Genomic DNA, 17,163 nt, shown 5'->3' with positions numbered 1-17,163 from the left:
CCGCCAAAACATTATTAGGAAGGAACCAGAAAAAACGAGGGAAGTTGGAAGGGTTTCCACGTGTACACATTGAAAAAGTAAGTTGAAAAGGCTAAGTGATTGGAAAACGCTTATTTTCATCAAAATCATCTGTTTTCAATCATTAATCTACGTGTATATTAATTCTCCTTTTATTTTAATAATTTTTAATATTATTAAATGCATTTTAACGGACGTTAGTGACGGAAAACAAAAAGCAGCGTTTTCCATCCATTTTGAGGGACCTAAATGCTCCTTTTGAAACTTGAGGGACCTAACTGCTCCTTTTGGCAAAGTTTAGGGACCTTCAGTACAGTTTACTCGAGGAGAGACACATAGGAGTATGAGAAGACAATGACATGGTATGTATACATATTTCAATGTATTTGAATACGTATATCATTTTAGGAAACCATCACAATCACCAAATTACTGCTCAGTCATCAAATCACAGTCAGCAAATTTTATAGTGCATATCCTAATCAGGAAGTATGAAAGTACAAACTTACCCCTATATATTCTACTGTAGCCAATATACTACCCCTCTGTTCCAGAATAGTTGTTACACTATCTTGGGCACACAGTTTAATGCGATAAGTAGTAGTGTGGTTATCAATTATTAATTTATTGAAAAAGTATATGTGATAGGAGTTAGTGGGATATTTTTTTAATTGAATGAGAGAGGGTGTAGAGACAAAAAAAAAATGTAGTGGGAGAAGTGTAACAACTAATCCGAGACAGACGAAAAAGGAAAGTGTAACAACTAATTTTGTACGGGGGAGTACTTCGTATATCGCTGTAGACAAGGTCGCCACTAACCAAGTAAGAGCATCAATAGTGGTGCTATCTCTTATTTTCCCACTCTTAGTCTTTCTCCTCATCCACCTCATTACCACTCTTATTAAGAGTTAGCTATTAAAAATCCCAAGAAATACACTAACTCTTATACACTACTCCCTCCGTCCCGGAATACTCGACCCGGTTTGACCGGCACAGAGTTTAAGGGACTTAAATTGACTTATTTAATTTAATAGGTAGTAGTTGATAGTGGGGTATTATTTTAATGTAGTTAGTAGGAGGTGGGTTAAGAGGTGGGGTTGGGGGAGAGTAGGGGTTGAATTTTTAATTATTTTTTGTATGGAGTAGGGGGTAGGTGGGTTAATAGGGGTGGAGTGAGAAATAATATAATATTGTTAGAATATTTCCATTTTTAGAAACAGGTCAAGTATTAAGGGACGGCCTGATACGGAAAACAGGTCAAGTATTCCGGGACGGAGGGAGTACCTCTTATTTAATTTTTTCACATTTTAAATTTACTTTTATAACAAAAATGCAAAAAATTAAGCATGATATCCCATAATGTGCCACCTCAACCCCTCTTATTTTCTAAGAGCTACCTCTTATTTTCTAAGAGCTACCTCTTATTTAGAGGAAGTCTCCATCAACCTCTAAATTAGAGGAAGCTAAAAGTTGCCTTGTTTTTTCTAAGAGGTAGCTCTTAACATTTCTCTCTCCTTAAGAGGGGCTAAGAGTCACCTATAATTGATGCTCTAGCTATACAAAAGATCACAATTCACAAAGATGAACATTTCCCCACAGTTTAGTGTTGCAATCACACAGCCCTTGCTGCATTGACCCAAACTCTCTCTGTCTCTCGCGCGCGCATACACCCACAGTGATGAAGCCATTAGGTTGGTGGTTAATGTTGGTGGGTTCGTTACGGTTAGCATCAGTTTGGTTCGGCTTCTTCAATATATGGGCTCTTCGTCTTGCTGTTTTCTCAAAAACTGACAGTAAGCTTTTCTTGTTGTGTTTTTCCCGATTTCATTCAATTTCAAGCAATTCTTTCCTTACCCAATGTTCTTGGGTTTTGTTTTCTTAATTTTATAATTGGATTGTTAAAACGCATCATACCCTTTTAAGAATTGATCATTTTGAGATCCCAGCCCATAATAATTTTCATTTTTCTGCTGAATTATTGATGTAGGTTGTGTTATAATTACTCATATATGGATATTTATATGCAATTTCAAGAAATTATTGCTTTAATCGAGGTTGTTAATGTTGATTTCATATACCCAATTACAATGTGGTGGAGATCCCGAAGTTTATGAATTGCTTAAACTTTGGATTAGCTTACATGGTTGACCCCAGAAATCCTGTTGACATGTGGTTGCAAAATCTGATATTCTGCCTGTTCAAAGTATAGTTCTAATCCTTTAAAATTTTGGTAAGGGTCATGTAACTTCAGATTTTAACTGGATTCCCTCGTTTGTGATCACTTCAGATTTAAAAATTTGATGATGTTATTGCACAAGTTGGACTCAATTTGCTAGATTAATAATGATTTTCCAATAGAGAATAAGAGAATTGCCTGTTTCTGTCACCGCAATCCAGCTTACATTTGTGAGCCACGCTGTGTCCGGGATTTGGTATGGTTTGGATGCAATGTCTCTGTCAAATTGTTCAAGTTGATGCAAGCCCTCTCATCGTATTTGGTAATTATAATTTACAAAAAATATCTTGCAAAACTGCATCGGCGATCTCCTAAGCATTTATTGGCAAGACATTGTTAATGCTTTGCTAATAAAACAAAAGTCTCCTCGTTTTCATCACTGCAATCTTGCATTAGTTGGCTGCGAGAGATCATATTTTCTTTTGATTGATTTGATGGATGCAATGATTCTCTTTCATATTGTTCAAGTTAATGGAAACCCTCTTTACAAAATTATTTTAGTTTTCCCCAAACATTTTTTTTTCACAAATGATATTGTTAATGCCTTGTAATAAAATATTGACTCTTTTTCATCACCACGATCTTGCTTATATTTACAGGTGGCGCGAGATTTGATTTGCTTTTGAAATACTCGTAGGATGCAATGTTTCTTTCATATGGAAGTACTGTTCAAGTTAATGCAATTCCTCTGTGTAAATTACATCAGTTTACCCCCAATATATTTTGATGATGATATTCTTAGGTACTTGTTATGTCAATTAAATAAAATGACCCAATTCTCTATGACGCTCTTCTACTCTATGTAGCAAGTGTACTCGGATATGATATTCAGTGTTGCTTCCTTTAGATGGAAACTCTACCTCAAAATTTGGCCTTAATAGGAATATCATATCTTACAAGGCAGGGAGTAGAGAGGACATTTGACATATGATTAAAAGGTAAGATTAGTGATATAGAAAAAATTACATGATCATTTAGAGAAATTATAGAGGACATTTGGGTGTAGTAATTCTAAAAGCACTAATTGCAGCCATGGGTATTCATGTAATAATATCTATGTGTTTCATCTCGGAAGCAATAATGGAGAGTTTTTAATCTTTTGAGAGGTTGCTTTATCCGTTTATCATAGCTTATCTTTAATCTCTCTTGACTTCAGGGAGATCACTTAGCTAAACTATGAAAAATACAATACTATTTCTCTTCAATTTCAATTATACAGATGCGATGTTTGTCTACGCTACATATTTGAGTTGGTGTTCAACAAATCATCTGTCAGACATTTCTGATTTAGTAATAGCTTTAAGGGGGGATATAGTCATAGTGTCATACAGAGAGAAACAGTATGTATAAATGATAAGGGTACGAAGTAACAGCGGTGTGGGGTTGACGAGAGAAATAGTCGTTTAGGCCTTCATGACCTGAGTCCACCTGACTGTACTCCTTATGCTAAAGCCCTTAGATTTATACTATCGTGTTGGCGGGAAGTGGTAAGATTCACTAATCTCTATTCATAAGCAGGACTACTTCCTAAGACATTAAATTATGTATAGAAGATATCCTTGCACATGTTATCAAAGAGGTTACAAGTGTCTAAAACTGTAGTGGTATACGAGGGAGTTACAACTTTTTAAAACTTCAAACATCAATGTTGTTACCAGTAGGCCTTCAAAAGTTCCATCTTTTTATGCTTGGGGTGGAAAATATCTCTTTACTATTCCTCATACATCATGTGGAATTGGTTCTTTGATAAACTTCTTGTTGCGATGCTGAATTGAACCCTGAATTTACGCTTTGCAGTGTCTGAAGTTCATGGGAGGACCTTTGGAGTTTGGACTCTTTTGACTTGCACGCTCTGTTTCCTTTGTGCTTTTAATCTTGACAACAAGCAACTCTACCTGGCAACATTTTTATCATTTATCTATGCACTTGGTCACTTTATGACTGAATACCTGATATATCACACAATGACGATAGCAAATTTGTCAACTGTTGGCTTCTTTGCAGGTATGATTCAATTAAGCATTGTCTTTCATTTTTTTTGGATATACAAATGCATTTATCAACTAGTTTAATCAGTAATTCCATGGACACTGCATTCTACTTATTAAAAAAGTATAATCAAATGCCTTGGATACTGTATTCTACTTATTAAAAGCGTATAATGCCTTGTATTTCATCTGCATCTGCAGTATTGTAAGTATTTCTGTGCATTATGTTTGTAGCATACATAGTCTTATCAAACACATCACTTTTGTAACTTTGAAATGTACTTCTTGATTATGATAATTGAATTATTGATATGTTCTTGGTGACTATTGGCTTTTTGAGACTTGAGGTTTTTCTAAAATTATGCCAGAGTGATTGCTATTCTTTTGATTCTTAAACAATCTTGGCGATCTAGAGTAGGACAGCATGACGAATTCCTTTTATGTTTCCTTTTCTCCCCTTCTTTTCCTTTTTCCCTACTCCTCATGAAATTTAGAACATTTTCTCGACAACCTAAGACTGCTAACTTTTAGGTTTAGCGAGTAGTGACAACCATATTTTTTTACTGGCAACTCGTAAAATTTTCTAACAATGTCCTTATGCCTTATACTTTTTTACATTTACCTATTAAGATGCAGGACATCTCAATTAACAGCTATGTACAGAGGTACTTGATTAAAAGAAACGTCTTCAAGTAGACTTATTTGTCAGATAAGGAGATAAGGACGATGCTGTAAATTGCCCTATTTGATGATCACTGCTGTAAATTCCATTTTTCTGTTTCTTTCTATTTTTTATTTATATATATATATATATATATTTTTTTTTTTTAAATTCTTTAAATTTTTTTATATTTTACATGCTATTTTGAAATGTACTTTTTTTACTTATTCATTTATTTTAAACTTTACTTATTTTATATTATCTCTTACAATATTTTTTCTATAATATATATATATATATATATATATATATATATATATATACACATTTTTCTCTTATCTTACTTTCATTAATTCCACTTTTTCTTCCTTGTTTTTCCTTTTTCTACTTCCTGTTCCTTTCTGGTTTGATTGGTGACAATGACGATCTCCTACGATGATTCATGTTAGCCGACCCCAAATCATTATGGGACTAAGGCTTTGTTGTTGTTGTTGATGATCACTGGTGTCCAGTGTCTTTGGAATTCACCCCCTCATAAAATAAGCTCATTCTTCGACACAAGGCATCTCTTCTTGTTTTTCCCATTTCATTCACTTTAATAATCTTATTGATACTCTTTTTTTCCCTGTTCAAAATGGTTTTTCTTTGTTTTTATGATTCTCAATTTCTACGAGATCTTCAGTTGTCTTCACATTGCTTTTTTCCGCTTTGTTTCCTTATAAAAGTATTGCTTTTTGATAAAATACAAGTATGATATAGTTTAGTTTGTGAATTCGTAAAATGGGAAGTAGAAAATGACCTTCCTTATTTGTATGATATAGTTTGAGGTCTTAATTTCCCCTCCCAATGGGGCCTTAAGAAGTGGCAAGATCGTAGTCAAAACAGAAGTCCTTTCTTTTATTGTGGATTTCATATCATTTCTTGCATCAAGAATACTTGCTTTAGGTTACTCTTTTGTAGGTTAACTGGTTGACTCGGAACAGGTGTGTGAACTGTGCTTTTTGTGGTGGTGTATCAGCATTAGTGGTTTATAGAGGCAGAGTAAAATACCACCTGTGCTAGACTGCTAGTTGAATCCTAAGGCCTTCAATCACCTATCGTTGCAGTATGGAGTCTATAGACAAAACAAGTGTTTGGGAAGAAAAGATTCAATTACTAGGTGGAAGTAGTGATCATAGCTATAGAACAGTATTTGAAACATGCAGATAAAACTATTTGCGATTTGCCGTTGCAATCGAGAGTTATTTCTAAAACGAGCTTCAAATGCTTAAGTTGTTATGGGCCTGAGAACTGTGCTCGATGGTGTAAAACAAGTGTGCCTTTGTTTCAAGCCTTAGAGGGTAAGCGCCTCTACGGGAGGTTAAGGCACTTCATTATAAATTGGCAAGTGGTAGCATTTACTAACCAAATCCTAAGGCCTTGTACATCGACATATTTAGATGTAGGACAGCTCAATTGACACCCCTTTAAATTAAGTAATTAACATACCTGATTGTGAGAAACGTAGGCTTATGGTCTGCAACTTTTCTATCGTAGAATTAGTTGTTTGTAAAGGACAATGCTGAAGATTGTTTTGTTTGATAATCACATGCTGATTTAATATGTCCAGTGTCTCTGGATATTTGTTTTAGCACGTTTTTTGCTCACAGGGCCTCCTCTTACTGTGCTTCCCTGTTTCCCATTTCTTTCACTTTCTTTTCACAATCCAAAATATAGTTCCCACAACAATGATCCGGGGGGGTGGGGTGTTTCAGTAAAAGTCCTAGTTACATTAATGTCTATAGAGCTTCGCGAGTTCCTATCCATTGCATTGGCTACTTGATTAAGATCACGTCTTTAAACTGCACCTCCATAAGGATTGAGCTTCGCTCCCTGCAATTAGATACAATTAGATATAACAGAGAAATATATGCATGGCAAATGTCTTGTTTATTAAGGATGTCAATGACATTCTTGCAGTCTGAGTACGGAGCCAATTTTTTTGAATGCCCATGTTGGAAGAAACAGTTCGAGCTTCCAAAATGCTTAAAAGTTCAGCCATAAGGGCATTAAGAGAGAACATTTGTTTGGTCAAACCCAAACTCCAAGTCGTGTATTGACTCGTGCTAGTCGTGCATGCACGTGGGGATAAATGATAGATGCATCAATATGGACCATACACCTGTTGTAAATATGGGGGGTTTCAAGGAAAAATACTAGAACAAGAATGTATTTAGGAAATTCTTTGCGCCGTGATAATGAAATCATTGCATTGAAACCAAGATTCGGTGCAATGGGCTGCACAATTGTATTCACTGATTCATTCCCTTAAGGTTAACGCAACCCTCAAACATAAATGCACTTTTGGGTGATGAGATGGAGCCACATAAACTTATGCCCAAAAGAACAAGGAGTGTTAAAAAGGCTTCAAAAGATGAGTAATCATGTACTAATGATTTCAAGAACTTTACTCGTAAACACAAGGAAAGCACATATAAGATGATCTGTATTTCCAATAAAAGAAGTGAGATAATATTTAAGGAATGAGTGATTGAGTGGGAAATCCAAACACTCAAAGAAGTCCAAAGACCAAAAGTGATCAATGACAATCAAAACAATTAGAGTTAAACAAGGAGAATAACCACCCATTAAATCACCAAAATCAGAAAAGAAGAAGGGAAAAAATTAAGTTGTAACAACCAAAGGATGGCCAAAGGTCATAAGAAACCAATGTCATTAAGAGAGAGTAATGAGACATTTAACTCAAGAATATGAAAAACATGTAACCCCTAATCATAGAAAAGGGAATCACATAGATTACATGAATCAATAAACCATAAATTGATCTCATTAATAAGTCAATAAAAATGGTTATTACATAAAGCATCTCAAGAAAACATATAAGCCTCGAAGCAAGCTGGATTGCTTACCTCGCTTGGTCTGGCGAGTCCGCACAGTCGTGCATGCACACAAACAAAAAACAACAAGTATAATCGCCCGTTCGGGCGATTTAACCACTCATGTTTTCTTTGTACTTGCGCCAAGTTGGTTGGGCCACTCCGCCCAGTACTACTAGACGAAGCCCTTTCCCGAGTTTACTTCCAACATATCAATCCTGAGGCATGGATCCGCAAACAAAGGTATGGGGGGTGGGGATTGGAGTGGTGTCATGCTCGGGTATGGTAGGATGGAAGGTACAAAACTCACAAACAAGGCACTGCATAGAATGAATAATAACATCGGTAAAATGGATTCGGGGTCAAAGATGACTTTATTTTGGGTGTTACAATTTTTGTATATCACAAAGGGAGCCAGATCTTCCATTTAATACCTTTAAAGGTGGATTCTTAGAATATGAGAAAATTCTGTCCTTGGAACCCTAGGTGTTAGAATCCAACCTTCCTTGCCTTGTACTTTTATTATATTTCCTTGTAATTGTCTTATCTAAACTTTCTAGGGCTTTTCTTCTAGGTTTCTAGGCTTTAGATAAGATTATTATGTTACTGTCATTCCTGTGTTCACTGACAGTTTTTAGCTAATTCAAAATAAACCTCTATGGGGGTATGAACCAAAACCTCTCACCAGAAGTTGCCTTTGCTTAATCACTAGCGTTGTTGTAAGCCTTTATAGATATTGTGTTGTCGCTTGTTTTTAAGCTTTCTTGCATCAACAAAGTCTCCCGAACAGATACACTCGCGTCGTCGGCCCCACTTGTGACTGTTGTGCGTACACAAGTGCCCAATCGGCGTCCGCGTCCCATTCTTGTCGACAACAGACAAGAGCGCCCCTTCTCAGAAACTTGCTCGCTCGTGCTTCACGAGCCCCTTTGAATTTGTTCCACACAAGGCTTGCGCCCCTACTTCCCAATACGTAGGAGCTCGCCGCACGATCCGGTGCCCAAAACATTTGGACCGTGACACTAGGAGTAAGATATTTGGGAGTTGGAAAATGTCCCAAACTTGGTGAGATTTGATGTAGTCAAGAAGGGCGTGGATGGGTGTTTCTTATAATAGGTTACACCTAGGGAAGATGGGATTAAGGATAATGGTAAACCTGTAGAGAAGACTTCTTATGGGTATTCTTTCTTTCAAAATAAGCCAATGAAAGATTTACCTTCAGGAGTATGTTGGACTTCCAGAGTAGAGATAGGTTTGTTTGAGATTGGTTTGTTTGAGTAAGGTCTGCATGTGTAAGTTTGGGATAAATTGAACAAGCTATGGAGATCGAGAAAAGATCTAGAGTAACAAAATTCAAGGAGAGAATGGCATTATGGTTATGAGAAGAGGGGGTAATGCTATGTTTGGACAATATTAACAGGATTGGTGAAAGAGAGGGACTCAAGGCACCAAGACCCCCCTCTAATGCAATTAGGATCCCCTCTTCTAGTAACGTAATGTGGTTCTGATTGACGTATTTGACCTCAAAACTGTTGAGCTAGACATTCAGGCCCTCGGCTTACTTGCCAACCCATTTTTTCCATGAATGCAGTATTTAAAAAACTGGTTCCTAATTCCCAAACCTCCGAACTCCTTGGGAGAGAAGGTTACATCCTTTGAGACAAGGTGCATTTTCCTCTGGTCCCTCAAATTCTTTCCAAGTCAATGAAGGTGGCTTTAGGGAGGAATGTAGCTGCATATAGTAGGACGGAATGGTGCTGAGATTAAATTTTGTTAAGCAAAGGCGGCCTGCTTTGAGGGTGCAATTTCTATCCATTTCTTTCACTCTATTAACCTTATTTATACTCAATTTTGAAATAATAACTTTTTCTTTGTTTCTGTAATTCTTGTTTCTACAAGAAATTTTAGAAGTAACGTTCACATTTCATTTTAGCTAAAGATTATTAATTGTATTTTAATTATTTTTTACTTCTAGATGAATTATGCTATTGTAGATTAGTAGGTGAGTTTTTGAACTCTCAAAATGGGACGATATGCTTGATAAGTTGATATTATCCATACAATACTAACAAACTTTCTTATCCGTAAGAAAGAGTTTGTGGTCATATTTTCCATTGATAATGGTGCTTTAATTATTGTCAAGGTCTTGGTCAAACCAACAGTCCTTTTATTATAGTTTTCTCTCCCTATAATACTTAAGCAGTGAAATATCTCACTTAATTATGGATTTCATATTGCATCAATAGTAGTTTCTTAGGTCACACGTTTTTTGGTTGAATCTGAATATGTAATAGCCCGCCCTTAATGAGTTGCTTGCTTAATCCACTTAGACCTTAATAGAACGATATTAACTCATCCCCAAAACTTAAAACCAAAATATTTCTTAACCAGGCCTTGAAACCACAAGCCGTAATCCAAGGAATTCCTTTAAAGAAATAAATTACAATTAACTTAATGATAGACCTTAATAGAGCTTACAAGTTATACCTTAATCAATCAAGAATACATCTTTTAAACAACTTCCACCTTGAAACCAATGAAACTTCGCATTAATCAACTATGCATCTTTTCCCATTAATCTAGAAATGAGCATCCTATCCTGCAAAACACTTTGACATTGCCCCCACCAGGAGAGAGTTCGGTTCAAAGAATAAAGTCAGGGAAATTGAGTACACACTGTTCAACCTGAAATACTTTAATAGGTGGCTCAAAATAAGGTTTTTGTTTTGTTGTATAATTTTTTCAAATCAGAAATTGTAGAAGAAATGTTTTAATGTCAAAGCAAATCTATTTGACTATCATTTTTCGTAAAGCTTATTTAATAAACTATTGAATTCAAACATTATGTAAAAAAAATGAACAATGAAATACTCAATGATATCAATATCAATAACTGTTTCACAAGCACAATTCATAATACGTCTTTACTAGAATAGTTCATAACTTAGTATCGGAAAATCCATGGTAACATCATAGTCAAAATCATATAACTATAGTTAGATATTCATATAAACAAACATAGCTCATTTGGGAAAGAAAAGGCGGATAGGGTCAGGTTACCAAAACCCTTCACACAATGGCACCAAGCCCTTCACACCATGAACACAAAGCTCTTCACAAAATGGTCACCAAGCCCTACACAGTTCACACCATGGTTACCAAGCCCTTCACAAAATGTGTTCTCCACCGTTGTACGGGAGTACCAAAACCAACATACAAGGGTTTCTTTCCCCTAAAATACTTTCAAAATCATTTTGGTGCAAATTCGTGTCCGAACACTTTCATAAAATATAAATGGGAAATTCTCTTTGGTAGCATCATACTTTTGTAAATTCTCATTGATAACAAAAATTTCGCCACTTTCTCTGGAATAGATTAGTAATCCAAGTTCTCTCCAATCTAACACTATTTCACTAATTTTTACCTAATTAACCATTCTACTACTAATTATGGTTAATTATCAAGTCAGGCTCTAATTGAATGAAATCGTGATTTTGTGTTTCCTTCTTGGTTTGCAATAACGAGCTGTACAAACATCACTGCGATCTTGTTCCTGACTTACATTGTATACGCTTAACCTTGAAGTTCCTGTACGTACCAAATTCGGATTTGCCATCAGCAATTCGATCACACTTTTAATTAAAGCTTTGATATTGTATGACCATGATGAGAAGGTTAAGGAAAACATTCTAAGAAGGGGGGAAATTGCAGAATGCCTTAGGTATGACTAATCGTGAATAATCTACCTTCTCTTCATACTTATACTTACGGGGAACGAAATTCAATGATGATTAGTAATGTTTAAATGTGAAATTGGAAAATGAGGGGCGGTTAAGATTAAAATCATAAGACGTTTTGGAAGGAATTGGTGATTAATATTTTGGAGGAAAATGGTTAACTCTAATTAGGTTTAGGTTGAAATTAATAAAATAATGTTATATAAGAGAGAATTTAGATTACTAATGCTATATTAGAGAAAGTTGCAAAAATTTTGTTACCAATGAGAATTTGCAAAAATATGATGTTACCAAAGAGAATTTCCCTTTGATTCATAGTTGTTAATCGAATACATAGATAATTTACTGTAAGTAGAGTAATCACTTCAAAGTGAAAGTATATTGATGAATAAGACTTTCAAAATCCAAAGATGGTTATAATATACATTCATTTAAACAAAAGTTCCACGGATAATGACAAAATATTGCAAACCAACTCAAGATTTTATCATTCCGACGTAAACTCACTTATAAAACATTAACTCAAATCCAAATATACTATGAAAACTTATAATCATACTTTGTTATCATAAAACACACAAATTACATTTTCAAACATAGAAAATGGATGAACAAGTGTCTACCTTCGATAACCAACGCATAAACGCCAAGTCCTTATACGGTCGATCTAATCTCCGCCTAACCCCATAGTTCAACTTTTCTTACTCGATCTCCAATAGTTGACCTCAACAATTATAGACATTAAGCAATTCCTACTCACTCGAATTGAATCAGAAATCGTAATTAAACTCTCTAAATGAAATTCCAAAATCCAATTTTAAAACCAACATAGAACATGATTAGTTTTAACAAAACTGGATTTGAAATGGAAGATTGAGATTAAAATCAAAATATTCGATAATAATTATCTCATTGCATAAAATAAACAAGTAAGAATTCTTAATTACATTTTCATTTAGCAAATCCTTTAGAAAATAAATTTTAATTGCTTAGCTAAATCGTTGAAATCATTTATAATAATCCATGAGAAAGGAACAAGGACACAATGATCAACACCAATCAACTTCCAACAACATACGACACCGATACATTTCGCCGGCAAAGGGAAGGCGACGCACCACTACAAGAAGAGAGAAACATGAATTGAGTTAGGATTTGATAATTTGGGGGTTTCTAATTGAATTAAATTTAATCACACAGAAGAGAAAGATTGAGTAGATTACCATTTGGAGATGCAACGAAGGCAACCATGGCCACCGCCGACGAACAGAAGAAGGGCGGCATGATATGGAGCCAAGACGAGGGTGAGCGAGAGCAGAGGAGCAAAGGGGAGACAATAACAACGAAGACAACCCCAACCACCACCACCACGACGATGAAGCAGCTTCGGTGAAGAGAAAGGCGACAAAGGTTGTCGGCGGTGCACCAGCGCGACGGGGCCAAGGAGGAGAGAGAAAGGCGAGTTGAAGAGAGGGAGAGGAGTGGGGGGTTTTGTTCATTGTTCCCATTTTATGGTATTTGGAGGGGGTTTTGGGGCATGTGACAACAAGGCAAGGTGATTATACTCATGTCATTTTATGGGAGCACACTTGGCAAATGGAAAATGAGAGGAAAGAATTAGACATAGCTTAATCACAAGGTTCAATCTACAAAATAAAATATAGCTAATTAGGACTTAGTATGATCATTCATTGAACATTTAAATATAGTTCAAGCCATAATTAGATAATATTGATTTTTAAAATAATAATTAAAAATGTCTCCAACTCATTAGTAAAATATGAAATTGTAATTTCACATATCAAGTTTTTGTTCAAATAAAATCTTAAAATAACAAATCTTATCTCTTTCAATAATTATTTTTCGAAATTCCAACTCGTTGTAATGATGTAAGACTTAACATTTGATCTAGTTTAACAGGTAATAATGAACTTAAATCTTAAAGCATAAACTCAAATAGTCAAATTAGTTTTAAAAGAAGAATTTTAAGGACGAGTTTAAGACGGTAGTTACCCTTAATACGAGACTACAGAATAGGTATGTGAAATGTGCCTATTGTGATCTAAGTCATGGTGGTGTATCTTACTCAAAAGAATTTATCTTCATTTAAGTTTGGGTAAAATACCATTTGTTTGAAGTAGTGATCAAAGGCATATGGACAAATTAAGTGTTTGGAGATACCATTAAATAACTAGCTGCAAGTAGTGATCAAATCATTTAAAGGCATATGTAACGGTATTTAAACATGCAGAATAGAGTGCTTGTTGTTTTCCATTGCAATAAAATGTTTATAACTTTTTCAAACAAGAGATACAAAGGCTTGCCTTAGAAGGCGTCCCTTTTGGGCAGCTCTAGGCACTTTAGCACTTCAGCCTCTTGAAGTTCCTGTGTGTCGTATGTTTTTTTGTTTGGTAAGCAAGACTGGATTTATATTCATTTCCAGCAAACACTTTACAGCCTAAGAGTTCCTAGTACCACCAATCTATCATTTACGCATTTAAATTCTCAAACCAAACTCTATCTGCATCGACTTTCTCAAGTCTTATAGCAAAAAATCTATGCTTTACATCATTCTGTATCTTTTTTCAATAGTATCAATACACCACATTTTTTGATTCCACAGCACTCCGTTTCTAGCTTGCCAAATTTGATAAATCATTTCTACGGCACAGACTGGGAAGAGGCTTCTTCTGGATTTTGACTCCAGTTTCCTGGCATCTCACTGCACTCTCAATGAGTCTTAATTCCTGTACAGCTAATCCCACCGTGCCACCATTTCCCAGCATTTCTATTTTAAATGCAGTCAAAGAGTGTCTGAGGCTCTGAGCAAGGTTTTCATTTTCAGTATCAACTCCACACAACAACCAGGAACTGTCTGTACAGATTCTGTACTTTTGGATCCTATCTTTATTTCCCAGTCTATTATTCATAGCCAGCCAAGCTAACTTATGGTTAGAGATAACGCTCCTTCCCCACACAAAGGTGTCCCAATTGCATCTTTCAGTTGCAGGCCTCAGAGCCTCATAAGCTTTGTGAATCACAAACTTATTTCCTGCCCCAATTGAGTAGGAGCCAGAAGACTCTTCATTTTGTCTTTTACAGCACCTATCTTTCTCCAGTACCAGCTGCTAGAGCTGCCCCACCAATCAGGGGCGGACCTACTTGACCCCGGAGGGGTTCAAGGGGACCCTCATTATTTTCCAAAAAAAATTGTTAAATTGATATTGAAGTAATTAATTACACTTAAAATAGTTAAAATATATTTAATTAACCTACAATAATGACAATGAAATACCCTTGTCTTGATGGTTGCTGGATTTATATTTAACCCATGCAATCTGGGTTCGAATCCTCACAAAAGGACGTTTTTTACAATTTTATTTGTTATTCGTTAATCCTCTAAATTCTTCAATTTTTTTTGTTTTTCCCTTTGTAAGTCGTTTTTTCTTTACTTTTTCTTCTTTTTGTTTCTATAATGATTAATGATTTTGCTTTATAAAAACACAAAAAAATAATTAGTAGTGTTAGCTTTTCTTAAAAAAGTTTTCGAAATTTCCATAAGATATATTTTTAATAATGTATGTAATACTTCAATTTTTTTTTATATAGTTGCATGTTACTTTGAACTTTTTAGAGGTCTAGTTAATTACTTCGTATATAGATTTATAATGCCCCACAAGTGTCTTTGTGTGCTATTTGTTCAGTGACAATTATTGTAATAAAGTAAATCTCTTTCAAAGTATGAAAAATTCGTTTTCATTTTAAATTGAAATCGCACCAAGTTTTTGTAGTAACTTGGACTAGGTATTGAGTTTTATTGTTATGAAAATCTAAAATTAAAGTTCTTAAATACTCCATATATTTTATTAAGGCATTAATAATATTTCGACTAGTTACATTTCAACTTTAAGCCGCTAAAAGGAAAGAAAATCATAAATTTTTTGGACCCCCACATATAAATTCCTGGATCCGCCACTGCCACCAATCCTGTTTTTTTAACCCTGATGTTTTCTTGTTTGGAAGCTACAACCCATACATGTTCACCCAATGCAGCCATGTTCAGTATACCTTGTCCCTAAGCCTCCTCCTTTCTCCCAGGCTATGTATGTTTTTTTCATTTTCTGGAAAATGGAATCACGACTCAGGGTATATTTATATTTTTGATAAATGTTGTATGGTGTAATGACGTCCTACTATGAAAACTAAACTGACTTTTACAGTTCCCAATCTTTTTATATGCAACTCTTTTTAAAATACTTCTGTATTTTTTACTGTATTTCATCTCAAGAATCAGACCCCGGTTTTTTAGGTAGTTGCAAGACCAAATCACCTTAGATTTAAAGTGCTTCATGTCTCTTAAAGTACTCATTCGTAACATTAAGGCTCTTATTGACAACCGCTTTTCATGTAGCTTTTAAAGTTTCGACAGTCAAAACCTATTAAAAAGATGAAAAACAGTGTCGGGTGAAGTTTAAGATAGCTATTAGTGCCGGAGGTAGTGTTTGGATTTTGAAAAAAGCTGAAAGAGAAGACTTAGGTTAGAGCTTTTGGAGGTTAAATGGAGTTCACTCATAACATAATTTGCCAAACATCCAACAGGCCCTAAGCTTCAGAGAAGTTGTGTACTAGTGTGTGTACATGATTGAGCTGAAAAGTTATGATTTCTGAAAGAGTCAAGCTGGTTTTGGTATATATTGTTGGTTTTGAGCTTGAAAAGATTTTACTTGATGCGTCACTGGTTGTTCCAGTCTACTGTAGTCACCACCTGGTTATGCCCTTAAACTGTACAAGTATGACGGCCTTCATCCCTCAAACATGTCACCTGAGAATTCAAACAGCTGATATTTTCCAGTTGATTTACAGTTATTCATATCTTTATAGCTTGACTTAGATTAGGATATACGTTTACTTACTATTTTGCACGTCTAGTATAAAAGCTTAGTGAAATGGATTATGTTTGTGAGGATTGACCTTTGTTTTCTCCAGGTACATCTATAACATGGATGGCTTTGCAGTGGAATGCTCACCAAGACACGCCCTTGAAGCAAATGTAATCTGATATGAGATTCCAGTTTAATGTTCCTAGTGCTGGGTATTTTTCATTTTTGGTTCATCTAATTTCTTGATTTGTTCTGGAATATTGGTTTATGTCATTTTATGCCAAAACTTCCAACTAATCCTTCATTCCTGATCAAAGCATCCAATCTAAACTGAGAAGATTCAGAGTGTCCGAAAAGGATTGCAAATTTTGTTTTGTTTGCCCGGTGGTTTCAGTTTACACTAGGGACTTTTAGCTCTTTTTTTTTTTTTTTTTTTGACAGCAAGAATACACAAGTTAAACCAAATCAACCAACTCATATTTTCTAGCAGCAGTGGCTAGATCGTGGGCAAGCGCGATACAACTTCTACTAACATTAACTAAAGAACAGAACTCAAAATCAACAACATAGGACCTAATATCGTCTAGAATACTTGCAATCTCTAAGGGACCTGGCTTTTTGTCTTGAAGGAGCTTGCAGATGATTTTGCTATCCGATGGCACCGTGATTTGCTTGTATTCTCTATGCTTTGCTTCCACAAGGCCACGTAGGATAGCATAGCCTTTCGCTTGCAGGGCAGACGATGCTCTAATCCTTCCTCCTCCTTT

The 17,163-nt window shown here is 35.3% G+C and overlaps 1 protein-coding gene across 1 annotated transcript; it reads left to right on the top strand.

Moving 5' to 3' along the window:
* The first annotated feature begins 1,545 nt into the window (after nucleotides 1-1,545).
* On the top strand, nucleotides 1,546-16,700 carry LOC110797691 (ergosterol biosynthetic protein 28). The gene is made up of 3 exons (XM_022002793.2): nucleotides 1,546-1,811; nucleotides 4,052-4,258; nucleotides 16,503-16,700. The coding sequence occupies exons 1-3, from the start codon at nucleotides 1,697-1,699 to the stop codon at nucleotides 16,568-16,570; spliced, it is 390 nt and encodes a 129-aa protein (XP_021858485.1). The 5' UTR covers nucleotides 1,546-1,696; the 3' UTR covers nucleotides 16,571-16,700.
* Nucleotides 16,701-17,163: the final 463 nt, after the last annotated feature.

Source organism: Spinacia oleracea, chromosome 6, assembly GCF_020520425.1.
Source record: "Spinacia oleracea cultivar Varoflay chromosome 6, BTI_SOV_V1, whole genome shotgun sequence".
Lineage (NCBI taxonomy): Eukaryota > Viridiplantae > Streptophyta > Magnoliopsida > Caryophyllales > Amaranthaceae > Spinacia > Spinacia oleracea.
The sequence above is the reverse complement of the archived record's forward strand: the minus strand, read 5'-3'. Positions and strand labels throughout refer to the sequence as shown.